We start from the raw sequence: 15,285 nt of genomic DNA on the forward strand, positions 1-15,285 counted from the left end.
TAGTTAACTATTCGCCGTATTTTTAACTAACAAAATTTCAGTACTCTTTCCATTTTATTTTAAAAAATATGTAATAAACTAACATATTTTTATTTAATATGTGATTAATTAAATGAATATGGCTTAAATAAAAGCTTATTGATTATTCAAAAATGCATTAAATGTATAAAGTTATATTAGAATTGTAGAATCATACTTGTTTAAAAAAAATCTAAAATGACACTTATATAAAACTGAGGAAATATAACACAATTACTAAAAAAAAATTTGAAGTTTACGATTGATCTAATCATATATTGAAAATATAAAAATTGAATCTTTTCGAAGCACTTGTTTTTTTTTAACCATGGATATTTTCGGAATATAGGGAATATTTATTTTGTTGAAAAGGAGGATCAACGTCAATAATCCGGAATTTGGAGTTGATATTTTTGTTGGTGGGGTATAAATATAGTTAGCTATACGTCCACGTCATGTGAGAATCAAGTCAAAAGAGTTGAAAAATGGAATTGACGTAAGAATTAACGTCTGGCTGAGAGACAAGATTCGCCTTAATTTATATATTTTGCTCTAAATAATACGTGATGCCTTTGCCTTTTGTTTAACAAAATATTATTCTCCTTCTCCCTCAACCGTTTATTGTGTATATCAGTCGATTTTATTCTTAAAGTTTGTGCTCACTTTTCTATTATATTCTTTAATATCTTCGTTTCGTAATTGTGATTTCCGCTATCATGACTGAAATTTTGAAGATTACCAATTATATTTCGTATGTTTAGAAAGTATTTAAATAATGGCTTGGTTGGCTATCGTGTTAGGGTGGACATCTAGATCGTAGGAAATTTGGTTGATGGTATAGTCCGGAAAGTTTTGATGTTTCAAAACGTTTAGGAATCACTTTTTTTTTGTGTGGAAATATAGATATATATTAGGCCTGGGCATTTTAACCTGGATCCGAAAACCCGAACCGAAACTGACCAAAATATATTCGATCCAAAACCGAACCGAAAATTTACAAGTATCTTTTGGGTCTAAATTTCTTTTATTGAAAGAACCAGAACCAAAAGGAACCAATCCAAATAGATCCGGACCCGAAAAGAACTGACTCGAATAGACCCGACCCGATAAGAACCGATTAGTAGCCATGTAGATCGAATATAAATATGTTTTTTTTTATTTTGGTAATGCCATGAAAACTTATATTTTCATTTTATAAATTAGAAAGAAACTCTTTAAAAATAAAATTAATTAATATAAGAATTTATTTGTTGTTTTAATAAATTTATTGAAGGACATACTTCGACTTATATTCTTTGTTAAAAAAAATATAGAATCTACAAAAAAATATTCTCTTATTACTGGTTTTCTCTTTCAGATAAATCAAAACAGATAAAGATAATTGAACTCACAAATTAAACAGTAGTGTATACATAAATAAAAAGTATATTTATAGGCATTTCTATAACATTTTATTTAAAAAAAAAATCATGTTTTCACGTTTCAAAACATTTTTCTTCCGTATATCCATTTTCAATTTTATGCAACTTAGGTGGAGATGTTTTTTTTGTTTTCAAAATTGAGTATATTTAGATAATACAATTTTTTTAAAAAATATTTACTTATATGTCATCAATTTTATTTTGAAAGAAATATAAAAGCATGGTTTAATGAAAAAAGTGACATAGCTTCCATGATGATTGAAGATGCAAAATTCTAAAGAAAAACTTTATCAGTTGAAAGTGCATCATTATCTGGTACCAATGTACTGATGGAGATAAAACTGAGTGGTTGAATTGGAAACTGGAACAGAAACCGAGATAGAGCTGCTGAAGGTTACTTGGAGGCACAGAAAAATATTTATTTTGAAGAAGGGAAAATTAGTCTGGAAGATTTTCCAAAGACTTAGTAAAATTTTAGGAAATATTCTAATTTGAAATATTTGTGAATATCTCTATGGAAAACTAGGGTTAGTCGGTTTCCTACCTTGTATAAGTAGGAGGATTTTGCAGCAAGAACTAGGTGATCACTCAAAATTGTATTCTTGGCATAAGTGAGTTTTGATAGCTTGTAAAGTGCGTGAAAACACAAAGAGATAAGGAGAGAAGTTCTAAGATATTGTATTCCATCTTAATGAGGCTAGCTTAACAATTCAAGGTGTTCTTAAACTTGTTGATTGTTCTGTTTAGAGAACCATTTGTAAGTTAAAAAATTATTGTAAAAACACATATATTTGTAGTGATAGTCTCTAGTATGCTTTGTGTTATAGTTCTTTACGTAGGGGGTTATTGGTAAATTAATTATTATGAACTTTGAAAATTTTTGAGATTCCAATGTTATTGGTTCTTAGATTTCAAAAATCTTAATAGAATCCATTGTTATTAGTTTAAATTTTTTTAAAATCCATTCAAATCTCTTGTTATTCAAAAAATTTAGTCATTATTGATTCTCTAATTTCACTACAAGAAAAAGCAATTTTAACGATGACGGTTTCCGTAGTTATTTCGTCGTAAAATAGGATTTACGAGGAATTAACTACGAAAGCCGTTTCGTCGTTAAACGTTTGTCGTAACGCAAATTTCCTCGCTAGTTCATCATAACTTTACGAGGAAATATTTTCGTCGTAAACTAGGATCAATACATTCGTCGTAAAAGCGACGTTACACATTTCTTCGTGAAAACCACGTTAAATGTTTCCTCGTAAAAGACATATAAACATTTTCGTCGTAAAGAACACGTAAATCATTTCCTCGTAAAAAAACAAACAAATGTTTGCTTGTAAAGTTACGACGAACTAGCGAGGAATTGAAGTTTATAAAAAACCAATAACAATGATTTTAACATATATTTTACTATCATAGAAGAAATAACACTGAATTTGGATCTCCAATTCCGAAACTCCAAATCCTAAAAGAATAAAACTGGATTTAGTTTGTATTTCCAAACCCATTAGAATGTACAACCCCATGGAATTCGTAGAAAGAAAGAAAGAATCATTGGTCTCTCAATATGATTCATTTTAAACGCTTTTGTATTCATACTGACTTCTAAGTTACAAGAACGCAATCAAGAAGATGGTCTAGCCGCAGAAGACCGACCTCTGAATCCAACAACATTTAGTTTCTTACCTGTTCTTTCTGAAGAACCCTTCTTCCCCCTCGCAGCTATCGATCTGGATCCAACCGTCTTTAATATCTTTCTTTTAGGCTTTGTGGATTTTTCTGGAGGAGACGATGCTCTTCCTGGTTTTGAAACCGAAGTAGACTTTCTCACTGAAGTAGACTTTCTCACAGGTGATCTTGCAGGAGGAGATGATGATGATGTTCCGCCTCTTTCTCTGGAGTTCCGTTGCTTGCTCACTGCTCTGATCTGCTTAACGTTCCTTCCTTTATCTTGAGTGATTTGGGTTAGCATCCCTCCTCACGTTATCGTTGGTGAGTGCTTCTAAGCTCTCGTTGTTTCTCATAGCTTCATCGATTCTCGCTGCTAACATTTGGTCCTTCCTGCTTATAAGACTCGTCACTTTTCCTGTAGAGAGACACACATTAACACTTTGAAGCAAGGATCTCCTTTTTTCTTATTACTCAGCGCATCAAACCATAAACAGCAGCTACTTTGAGAGAAGGAATAAACCAAACTGAAAACCAGATTCGATATCATAGCTGAAATACTAAGTTTTGAAACGTGAAAAATGTAGAGCTACGGAACACAAACCTTTAGCACCCATGCGAGCTGTTCTTCCAGTGCGATGAAGGTAGTCAATCTAAGACATTCAAGTTCGTAAATCAACAAGTTAAGAGAAGAAGACAGGAATTTTGGCTTAATATACTTACAGAGTTCTTTGGAAAATCAAACATGATAACATGATCGACGTCAAGATCGAGGCCCCTTGCAGCCAAATCTGTGCAAACAAGCGTGGGACAGTCTCCTTCTTCATCCTTGAACTTTTTCAAGTTGTCAACCCTGAAATGCAAACCGGTTCCTCAAGAAATGGACTTAGGATTTATGGTAAGACTGTTTTTAATCACACCTCTGTTCTGCTGGAACTTCACCGTGATAATTCACGGTGGAGACCTGGTTCTCTGAAAGATAGTGGTCAACGGCGCAGCTAGGTTCAAGAACCTGCATGCAGTCTCATCAAATTATAACCTCTTCAAATATCAGAATCTTAATGATGCAATTTACCTGGAGAAGTGCTTCTAGCTTATCTTCACTACCTGAAAGCTTGACAAAGTCGTGCCGAGCGTTTGCTATCTTTTTATGCAATGCTGATGTTCGCAAATGCTCTATCCCCTGAAACTCCTCATCCACTAGCTTCTGAACAGCCTGAAAACTCACAGTTTCACTCATTAACAGTGTATTTTTGTTGCTTAACACACAAGACACGGAGAACAACGACGCGCTAATGTTAATAATATTAGACGCAGCGGCAGTTTCCGAACGAGATCTGATCGCTTAAAATTCCAGCGTCAGCCGCATCTTATTCCGGTGACTCTTTTCAATGTTGCGGCGATATTTTTTAAGCTTGTGCCATCCTCCGCATCGTTTAAATTATTGCCGCCCATACTAATCGCCGCGTCCATTATCCGAACAGGGCTATTATCTTATCTTTAAGTTCAGAATGAACAGAGAGAAAATAAGTTATGCATAAATCGTGATAACAGCAAAGATGCACACCGTTGTCATAGTGGCAGTCACCAAAACGGTTTGAAATCCTTGGTCATTTGTTTTTAAAGCACGCTGTTTCAATGGGGCAAGGAACTTGCGAATGTCGGGACCGAAACCACGATCAAACATAGTGTCGGCCTCATCTAGCACCTGCTTTAATATAAAAGATTCTTATTGCCATTTGTTTTCCATAAAATCACAAGAAGCAGCATAATGCCAAGATCCCCATACCAGATATGCAATATCTCCATAGACTATGTTTCCTTCTTCGACATGCTGAAGAAAACTACCAGGGGTTCCAACAACCATGTCTATTGCATTGTTCAAAGAATCCTCATGTGGTCTAATCCGAGAACCACCACTAACCAATATAGATCTGAACCTCGCGTGGTGGCTTACAGACTTCGGCACACGGTAAACCTAATGCAGAATCCTTAGTTAGATTTTCACAATTTCTGCCTAAAAACATTATGAAATTGGCATGAATACTTGTAATAACGGATACGAGAACATAAGAAAAACAAATGAATTAAACAAAAGTGGTTCACCACGTACAAAAAGAGAGTATTATTAACGGATCCCGAAGGTACTTTCAGATACAGTAGGATAGGATTACAAGAACACTATATATATATGGATTATTATTATTCCGGTTTTCAAAAAAAACTAAAGATAACGAACTCACGGATTATGCCCAATAAGTATAACGAGACATAACAGATTCAAGACATGAACGATACTCTTAACCAAATGTCACACTATTGGTCATCCTATAAGATGAAAACTATGGAACATAAATAATCAAAAGTTTCCTTCTTTACAGCGACAAAACACACAAAAAGAAAAGCCACCTGCTCAGACAGTTCTCTGGTCGGACAAAGAGCAATGGTCCTAGGACGCCTTGGCTTTGTTATTTTACCCAGAGATGCCTCATCTTCTCTCATCTTCTCTCATCAGCTGCAACAACTCAACTCAAATCAATACAACTAAAGAAGAAGAACAATCAAATTAGAATATACAAAGAAGAAAAATTGAGAGAGACCTGAACAATAGGAAGCAAGTAGGCAAGAGTCTTGCCGGAGCCAGTGTGGGAGCCCAAGACGACGCTCTTGCGTTCCATAACAGCAGGTACTCCTATACACTGAATATCAGTAGGAACCTCTATGTTCATCTCTTTCAACGCTCCCATCACTTCATCGATTAGATCGGGTTTCAACGCTCCCATCACTTCGGGGTCCCAATCTCTCTCAACGCTCCCATCACTTCATCACTGCATGGGCATTCGGGTCCCAGTCGGGTTTCGGTTTAGTCCAATCGGGTTTTGGTTTTTCGGGTTTATCAAAATCAGCCCTATTCGGGTTATATAAAAATTCGGTTCCGGATCGGTTCAGATTATGTCGGATTCGGGTCGGGATTAGTAAATCTTCAAAGAACCGATATAACTCAATGTACTTTCGGGTTCGGGTCCCAATCGGTTTTTTGGTTTAAATGTACATGATTTATATCTATTTTGTAACCAAAAAGTAAGTAAAATCGGTTCTTCGGTTTTAAAATACTTGATTTGTACATATTTTGTAACCAAAACATAAATAAAATCGGTTCAAAAAAAAAAGGAACATCAAATGTGATTATTCAAAATCAAGTTAAAGGTAAACATAATTATTGATCGAAAGAAAACCAAATAAATGAAAGTATAAAACGAAAACCAAGTTCTCATAAAATGAAAAACATTATTCAATGAAAACAAAACCAAAATCTAAAAACTTCAACCTTCAACTGCCACCTTCAACCATCAATCTTCATATAATAGATAATTATTTTAGATGTTCAATATATTTTGAATACATATTACGAATTGAGATCATATTTGGTACAAGTTCTTTTTGGAAATTTTTGAATGTTTCAGGTTCTATCGGGTATCCATTTAGGTTCGGGTTCGGTTCGGATAATATCCATAACCCGAAATACCATAAAACAAGATCCATTCGGTATTTATGCCAGGTTCGGATCGGTTCGGATTCATTTTTGTCATATCAGGTTTGGTTCGGATTTTCGGGTTCAGTTCAGCCCTACTAATGATGATGATGCCTTGATAATCACGCTCATTCTCTATAAAAGGGAGAATGAGTCATTGTCTCTTTGTTTTTCGCTTTCGATCCTAAATTATTCTTGCTCGCCTCTTTCTACTTTCTCTCTCTTAGTTTTCTCTTCATCTTTTGATCATCCCAATTTTTGGTTCTGACGAGTTTGACACAGTCGTTCATCAAAGATTATCCCGAAATTTACGATCTGATCTTTGTCCTTTTCTGGGTTTGAAGGAGATTATACCTCTAGCTTGAAAGAATTCGCGCAGTGAGAAAGAAATCGCTGAATCTTCTAGTCCAGATCCGGATTTATCTGGCGGATCTCATCCTTTCAACAATCCAATCAAAGAGCATCGCCGAGCTTTGAGGGATATAGCTTCACTGGATTTTTATCAAAAATAGTTGGTCATTTTTGTCGAGAAGTAGGATTGATGCCGGTTCAACGCTAGCGGGAGGTTCTTCCGCGAGGAACGTTAGCACCGAGGACGAACATGCCAAAAATATTCTTGCCAGGAATTCACATGTCAAGAAACCTACAACAAATGGTCGCTCTTCGGCGAAGAAGAATCCTACGGCGAAGGATCCTCTTTATATCTCGGTTTGGTTGGTATGTTTTAGTGAGAACGGAAAATATTTTGGATTGCCTCCATATTCAGAAGATCAACTTCAGTCCGCCAAAGTGGATGGTAAGGATTGGTCCAATATTGTAGTGATTCGTTTCGAAGTGACGTATTTGCTCGAGAGAACAAGCGCCACTCATGGACTCAAATTTATTGTAATTGACTACATATAAAATAGATAAATGATTGTTTTGATTTATTTACTATAAATTATTGTAAATAGTAATGATTGTTTTAGTTTTTGTCCACGTTAATTTAGTTATATAAGTAATAGTTACTGACTTCTAAATTTTAATATATATTTATTATTTTATAATATTAAAAGAATATAAATAGATAATAGTACATAAAAATATTTGTATTTACAATATTTATTTCAGGCAAAGCTGATCTTAACCTAGGGTATTACTGAGGCAGGAACCGCAATAAATCCTTCTTTCCAGTGCCATTTAAAAGTACCATCCTATCCAATAGTTGAGGGATTTTGTAATTCACGTAGCATAATACAAGTGATGTGTGGCGTGATTGGAGGGCAAATGCTAGTTCATGATGAGTCACTTCCGAGACATCTTCTAACAAGTTCTACGGCCTCTATCACGCATTCCCTATCGTGGACGATGCAACCTGGATGGGCCAAGAACGTTGGCCAAGATAATCACTTTCAGAGCCACTTGAGTGTAGGTAGCGAGCGAGCTGGAGCACTATTCAAGTTACATGACCGAGACACTTTTGGAACATTTTGATAGACTTCTATCATTTAAACAAAAGCCATTAACCATGCAAAATGATTAAAGAGCAATAACGGTTCCTCCAATCAATTAATATACGATGGAACGGCGAAAAATTTGCCTCTACAAGCTTATCGTTCTCCAACTCAAGAGTACACCAAACTTTCAATGAATAGTAGGCAAAATGCATGAAAAAAAGAATGTAAATGAAAATGAAAATACACGGTTCAACAAGCGCAACCACCCCCTCTTGGCTCGTTCTCAATAACTGCTTCTGGTATGCCTTGGAAGTATCTGCAACACACGGAATATGTAGACAAATAAATCTCAGATACGATGTCTCTGTGTTGATAAAGTTCTGCCTTTCAGATTTAGATTGAGATTCTGCACTATTCTTAAAGAAGAATCTTAAAAGAGCCCAAGCTCTCACATAAATAAAGCGCTAAAAGGAAAGAGAAAACATACATGTCCTGATCATGCTCGTTGGCAAGAGCGGTTTTGGCAATGGTAAGGAAAGCCTCATCAACATTGTAGTCTTCTTTTGCTGAAGTCTCGAAATAGGGTATGTTTCCATTTGAAGCACACCAGTCAGCCGCTTTCTTCTCCGACACCTGTAAGTTATATAGAGGATGAAACCAGACAGCGTAAGATATGTTTTTCAAGACGATGGACTACTTCTTACCACTCTACTGCGCCCTCCATCTATGTCAACCTTGTTTCCAAGCACTATAAACGGAAATGTCTTTGGATCCGATGGATTAGCCTGGGCAGGACGAGAAAATAAATTGTTACATATAAGCATTGTTACATTACTCAAATCATCTTGTTTTGAATATAACAAAATGAGAGAAGGAACCTGTTTAAGAAACTCCTCGTGCCAGTTATCGAGGGAGTCAAAGGACTTGGAAACGTTGAGATCATAAACAAGGGCACAACAGTCAGCGCCTCTGTAGAAGGCAGCACCGAGACTCTGGAACCTCTCTTGTCCAGCAGTATCCCAAATCTTACAAAAAAAGAAAACCCAAAACAGTCCTGTTTTAATTAAATGGATCTTTGAGAAAGTAAAACAGCCACCACCACCACCACCACCACCTGTAGAGTAACGAGCTTGTCTCCAATCTGAAGCTCCTTGGTTACGAAATCAGCACCAATAGTCGCTTTGTACTGCAGACTAAACTTGTTATGCACATATCTTTAAATCATCCCGTTAATAGAAATACAAATGATTGACTGAATCAAACTCGAATAAACTTGTCGAAAATATTGGAAGGATACTGATTCATCAAGGAAGTCTTACCAACCCTGGAGAGCGACAATCACAATATCAATCATCAAAGAGTGAGGAATTAAAATCGAAGAATCAGCGTTTTATTTTTATATTACCCGCTATCCCCGAGGACAATGACCTTGAGCAATGTACGTCTTCTTGTCGCCATTGGATTCGAAGGTTCTGTAGATCTCGGAGACGGGTTTGCGGAACTTGTGTGAGGATTTTCTAGGGTTGTACTCCTCTCTTCGATTTGAAAAGAATCCGATGGAACAAGGACTTGGAAAATAGTAAAGGAGCGCCAATCTATTGATTTATTATTATTTTCCCTCTTTGCCTTGAATCTGATGAATCCAGTTTACTTCTTTTTCTTTTCCTTTTTGTAAATACATAGCCTTCTTGGGTCTTTTTTTAATAAACGAAAAATAATCTGGAGCAATTTTATTAAATTGAATAGCCTGGGACAGTTGTATACACTAGGGTAAAACCCGTTCTACCGGCAGGAAAATAAATAAACTAATAATACAATACCATTAATGGTCGCTATTGTTTTACAAAAAAAATATTTATATATTGTAAAATTCATTTTATAAATTATTAACTTGTCTAATTATAATAAAATTAAAATAAAATTATTTTATTTCTCTCAATGTTTATTTTAGTTTAACTATACTAATAAGACACATAGATTTCATAGATATTTTTTAAACAATTATGTTAAAATTTAATTAGCTATTTTAATTTTGACAGAATGAATATTTTGATATGTTAATTTTATTTAGAGTTAATTAGCTCAATATACCTAGAATAAGCTCATATTAGCAAAATATACATGAAGTGACAATATCGGTCCACACCATATCTCTTTGGTAATGAACGGACGAATTTGCCATCAACGTGATGGAGCTATGGCAGGTTCGTACTCTGCTGCAGCAGGTAGCCGAAAAGCATGTCCGGCGAGTAACGTGGCGTTCGAGGTCGTAGGTTGCCAGCTGTTCACTTCTCCTCCACTCATTCATACTGAATTTAGATAAATATAACTTATGAAGAGAAACTAATGAAGAAAATAATTAACAATATAGTTATAACAATATAAAAAGAATTACTAGAAATGAGTTAGTCATATATTTTTGGTGAAATATAGTTATAACAATACGTAAAGGTTTCGCTAATGTAATTTATAATCGCTAAGACATAGTGTTATGTATGATCTAACATAGCATGTACCATATAACAAATTATATGTGAGCTAACATAACATGTATCAGGTAACAAAATCATCTATCGGTTTTTTATGTCAAATTATATATCATCTAACAGAACATGTACCATGTAACAAATATTGTATCAGATAAAAACAAGTCTATGTAGTAGGTAACATAACATATACCAGGTAACAAACATTTTATCGGATGACAACAAATCTGCATACCATGTAATAAAATAATTTATCAGATAACAAATAATTTATAAAAAATGTATCAACTAGTAAATCATGTATATACCAATTTATTAAGTAACAAACCATGTATGAAAAAATGTATACTAGAATCAGGACTAATAAACAAACATATTTTGGAATTACTAACATGATTTATTTGCTTAATATTTACATTTTTTCAGAAAAAATAGAAGAGTTAAATCAATTGGTTTATTTGCTGGATAAAAACATGATTTCTGACTCCTAGGCTGACACTTAACAAACAGTGCACATAAATCAAGTTATAGGCTAGAGAGGCAAAATTGTAAACAAAATTATTTTGGTCACCATCATGCTAAATTGCAAATTATGGTTATGAGTGGGTATAAAGACGCCAATTATCTCTTTTATTTAGATCATCTAGTTTTATTTCTACTATTATTGTCATTTTGTACTATGTTATTCACTTCGCGGAATATTCTATTTTTTTTTTTAATTTTACAGCTTAACAATTGTTTTTATATTAATGTGTTTTTCAAAAAATTTCTATCAAACAAATGTTTTTATATTTTCTTATTTTGATTAGTTTAATTAATTAGTATTGTGTTTTTTTTATTAACAAAAATACAACCTTGTTATCATATGTGATTGACCAATTTCTTCAACACGAAAATTGAAACATGAGTAATGTATATTCTGTTTAAATATTTTCATTTGGTATATCTTGTAGTGATGTTCCAAAAAAAAAGATATATCTTGTAGTGTTTTTTTCTTCATGTGATTTATAATCTGTTTGTTGTTTTAAATATGTGAACATTATGTGTTTTTGTTTATGTATTATGGATTATTTTATGTATTTCAATAATTTTGTTGTTATATTTGTTATATCTTGTCTGTTTTTTTTTTTTCTTAAAATTATCTGATTATGTATTAATCATTGGTTGTGGTGTTATCATTTTTAAATTAAATTTTCAAAGGTCAAGTTTTGTGACTAAAAAATGATAAAATTATGTCAGATTCATTCCTTAAATTTAGTTATCCTCTAGTGGAGTTATGTATGTATTTATACAAAATTTCATTAAATCCATGCAATTCGCTCTTTTTATTTTCTTTTGTAAGTCTGGATTCGGTGAAACACAACAAAATTCAATTACTTGCAAGTCAAGCCTGTTGTTACTGCCATTAAGGGACCAGCTTGGCCCTAAACTAAATCAGGTATCTCCCCCTTAATAGCTGGTCTTATGCTTATTTCTTGACTATGGTTGATAAAGGATTAGCACTTATGCTGATGGTATATTGACCTTCATTACAACATTTACACAAAGCTACATATGCAATTTATAAAATACTAGGGTTTGGTCCGCCCTACGGGCGGGTTAGTTTACACTAATACTATTTTAATTTTACAAAACATTTGAAAGTGTACTTTTATCTATGTTTATTCTGAGATCATATCGTAAATTTCATTAAATGGTGTGGTTTGAGTTGAAAAGATCACACTTTTTTTTTTGTTAGACACATACTGAACATCGTTGATAAAAAATGTAATAATTTATATTTTTTATCCCTATTGTACAATATGATATAGCTGAAGAAAATCTAAAGTAAGAGTAACTATTATTTTTATTTCTAAGAGTCAGATTTTAATACTGAACATATAAGCAAATTTTTATTATCAAAAGAAAATATATGTACATGCGGTGCGGTTTTAAATGAACCGCTGTGTTATGTTAATGATCCGCTGTGTTTGATATAAGGATAATGATAGTAATGTTTTCTATGTTTTCTATATAAGGATAATGATAGTAACGTTATCTATGTTTGGCATGTATTAAAAAAAATTGCTTATTTACTTTTTGTTTTGTTTCGTTTCGAAAGTGCGTTATTTTAATCTTAGACTGATGAATGGTAAATAATTTGCGGTTGTTACATATCCACTTTCAAAGTTTTCATCCTCGCCTCTGGCCCTCTCAAATATTGATTCGCTTCACTTCCTTAAAACTGATACATGAGATGAGTTAACACTTCATCTCATAAACCAATAAAAAATTGATTTCATTTGCTTTACGGTTAATGCTCACAATGTCAATCATCAGTATTCCTTTCTTTAGTTTGTGTACAAATTCTTGTTTTTCTCTACTGAAAATCACACCATCTACTTCCCAAAACTATATCTTCACATGTTCAAAATCGAACAGTTAACTACTACCTTATAGATCTATCTCATCTTACTTTTTTCTCAATTATCTCATCCTTACTTTATTAAAAAAAGTTATCACCAGTAACAGATCTGAAGAATAATAACAGACCCAGTTATATATTTGAGAATTCATAGTGATTTAATGGTTGATACAGTCATACAACAAAGAGTAATGCAACTTAATTACATAGTCAAAGCAAAAAATTTCTTGATGCTCATTCTTTTAGACGATTTCTCACTTGATGTTTCCTGTTAAATTCTTCAGAAAACACTTGCTGCTAGTGTAATATAAATAGAAAAAGTCATAGGTGATGGGAACTACAATCTAAATAAAGACCTGCACTAAATAAAAAAAATATTGTCAAATCTCATATCTTTACATTGTTTTTTTTTTTACTTCTTCATTTTCTTAACAACACCGTTGAGTAGATAAAGAATCATGCAATGTGGATTTCATCTCCGTCATCCAAGATTTCAAAGAAATATATTAAAGTCAATTGACTAGACAAGATAAATATATCATCGCATTACATATAAAATTTCAAAACACAAGTCTTAATATTTATAGAAAAAGTTAAAACATATCATATCGTTGCTATTTACGTCAGCATTTTCATTAACGTTAGAATTTGCATAATTTTTTCTCTCATCAGCTACAATATTTCTTTCATCCTTTGAAAGTCCTTCTCCATTGTTTCCAACTTCTCATTCATAGGAGCAAGAAGAGCACTAACATTCGCTTCAATCGATGTACATGTTATCAATTTTTCCTGTCAACGTCTTCCTCATGTTGTAAATCTGGCTCACACAAATTTTTTCTTTAATTAATCAAATAAATTATATTATAATAAAATATTTTAATTTTAATTAAAACATATAAGTAAAAGTATAACTTACATTTGTACTATAATGTCTTTCTCAACCTCAACAGCTTTTATCATTAGCTTGTTCATTTTAGAACTCTCAGCATCTGCTGCGGGGTAAGATTTAGGACGCTTCATCCTTTTTGTAACTGGGAGGTTCATCAATAACATCCCAAAATCCTCTATTTACACAATCATGACGGATGTCATGAACTAATCCTCTCTTACACTGTTATCATCAATTTCATCACTCCACTTTAGTGTTAACTCTCCATTTGTTTGTTTAAGAAAATGCCTAACACGCACCTATAAAAGAAATGTAATTCATTACAAATTGTCTCAATAAAAACAACTAACAAGGACAACACAAATGTTAAGAAGTTATATCTTATATTCATGATGCTCTTTATCTTGTCAAATAACGTTTTCAAACTTGAATCGCTTCAGGAGCTTCTCCGCGGAAGAGAAGTATTTTTCAACCATCAATTTTGTTCTTACAAAGCTGTCATAAGCCCGTAGCTGACTCATATGCCCATATCTGTAAGATAAAAATGAACTTTTCCATTGTATAAAATTATTTGGTGCTGTGAATGACACACTTAACAGAGTGTGTCAAACCCCTATGTCAAACTCCAAAACCATACACGGCCCCACAAATATCTCTGGAAAACTTCCAAATCAAATATCTTCTTCGCACACTCCAAATGAATTCAATGTGAGAGAGCCATTCCATAGACGACAAGATAAAGAACGCATAACAATCCAACCATGTCCTCTTCTCGAGACTCCAACATGTGCATATTTCCAATACTAACCACAGATCAATCAAGTTATGACCATAAGCTGTAGAAACTCCAATTTCTATTCAGAACTCTGTATGATCAACATCACAAATGTCCTCATCTTTGCACGGTTTGCAATTCATTCAAGTGATCACACTAAATACAATCAAAGAGAAAAGAGTAGGATGCCAGTCAATCAACGACCACATCCCATAATTTATCTTGACTAGCAGCTCATGCGTTAATAGGTGATAGACAATTTATGTACAACAATGTGAATTTGAGCTCATAAACCTAGGAAATACACCAATTGCAGACATCTTTACCTCACCCATATATAAAATGCTAGTCCTACGTTAACTATCTGAAAATTTGAAAAATATCTATAATAACTCATACTCATCTGCTGGCTAGAAGCTTTGCCTTTCTTGTAAAGTAGACACGGATAGTTGCTCTTACTCTTACTGGTAGAAGACACCATATCTATCATTGAAACAATCAAACAATAAAAAAAATTAAGAACACGAATAATCAAACGATCGATCAAATTTGGAACTTGAACAATCAAACGATCAATCAAATTAAAGAACCTTCTCATCACAACATGAAATAATCAAACGATCAATTAAATCTCAACAAAAAATAACAAGAATGTT

The 15,285-nt window shown here is 33.4% G+C and overlaps 1 protein-coding gene and 1 pseudogene across 2 annotated transcripts; both read right to left on the reverse strand.

The window, feature by feature from the left end:
- Positions 1–2,829: 2,829 nt before the first annotated feature.
- On the reverse strand, positions 2,830–7,980 carry LOC125578365 (annotated as a pseudogene).
- A 177-nt stretch (positions 7,981–8,157) lies between these two features.
- On the reverse strand, positions 8,158–9,731 carry LOC106359714 (ras-related protein RABG3a). Of its 2 annotated transcripts, XM_013799363.3 has the most exons (7): positions 9,481–9,729; positions 9,373–9,399; positions 9,190–9,289; positions 8,954–9,100; positions 8,780–8,860; positions 8,563–8,708; positions 8,158–8,391 (listed from the first exon to the last, which is right to left on the reverse strand). In XM_013799363.3, exons 1-7 carry the CDS (start codon positions 9,531–9,533, stop codon positions 8,325–8,327), a joined length of 621 nt encoding a protein of 206 aa, XP_013654817.3. In that variant the 5' UTR covers positions 9,534–9,729; the 3' UTR covers positions 8,158–8,324. The 2 variants fall into 2 exon arrangements, with proteins under 2 accessions (XP_013654817.3, XP_048596843.1); XM_048740886.1 differs by having other exon boundaries at positions 8,780–9,100; positions 9,481–9,731.
- Positions 9,732–15,285: the final 5,554 nt, after the last annotated feature.

Source organism: Brassica napus, chromosome A9 (assembly GCF_020379485.1).
Source record: "Brassica napus cultivar Da-Ae chromosome A9, Da-Ae, whole genome shotgun sequence".
Taxonomy (NCBI): domain Eukaryota; kingdom Viridiplantae; phylum Streptophyta; class Magnoliopsida; order Brassicales; family Brassicaceae; genus Brassica; species Brassica napus.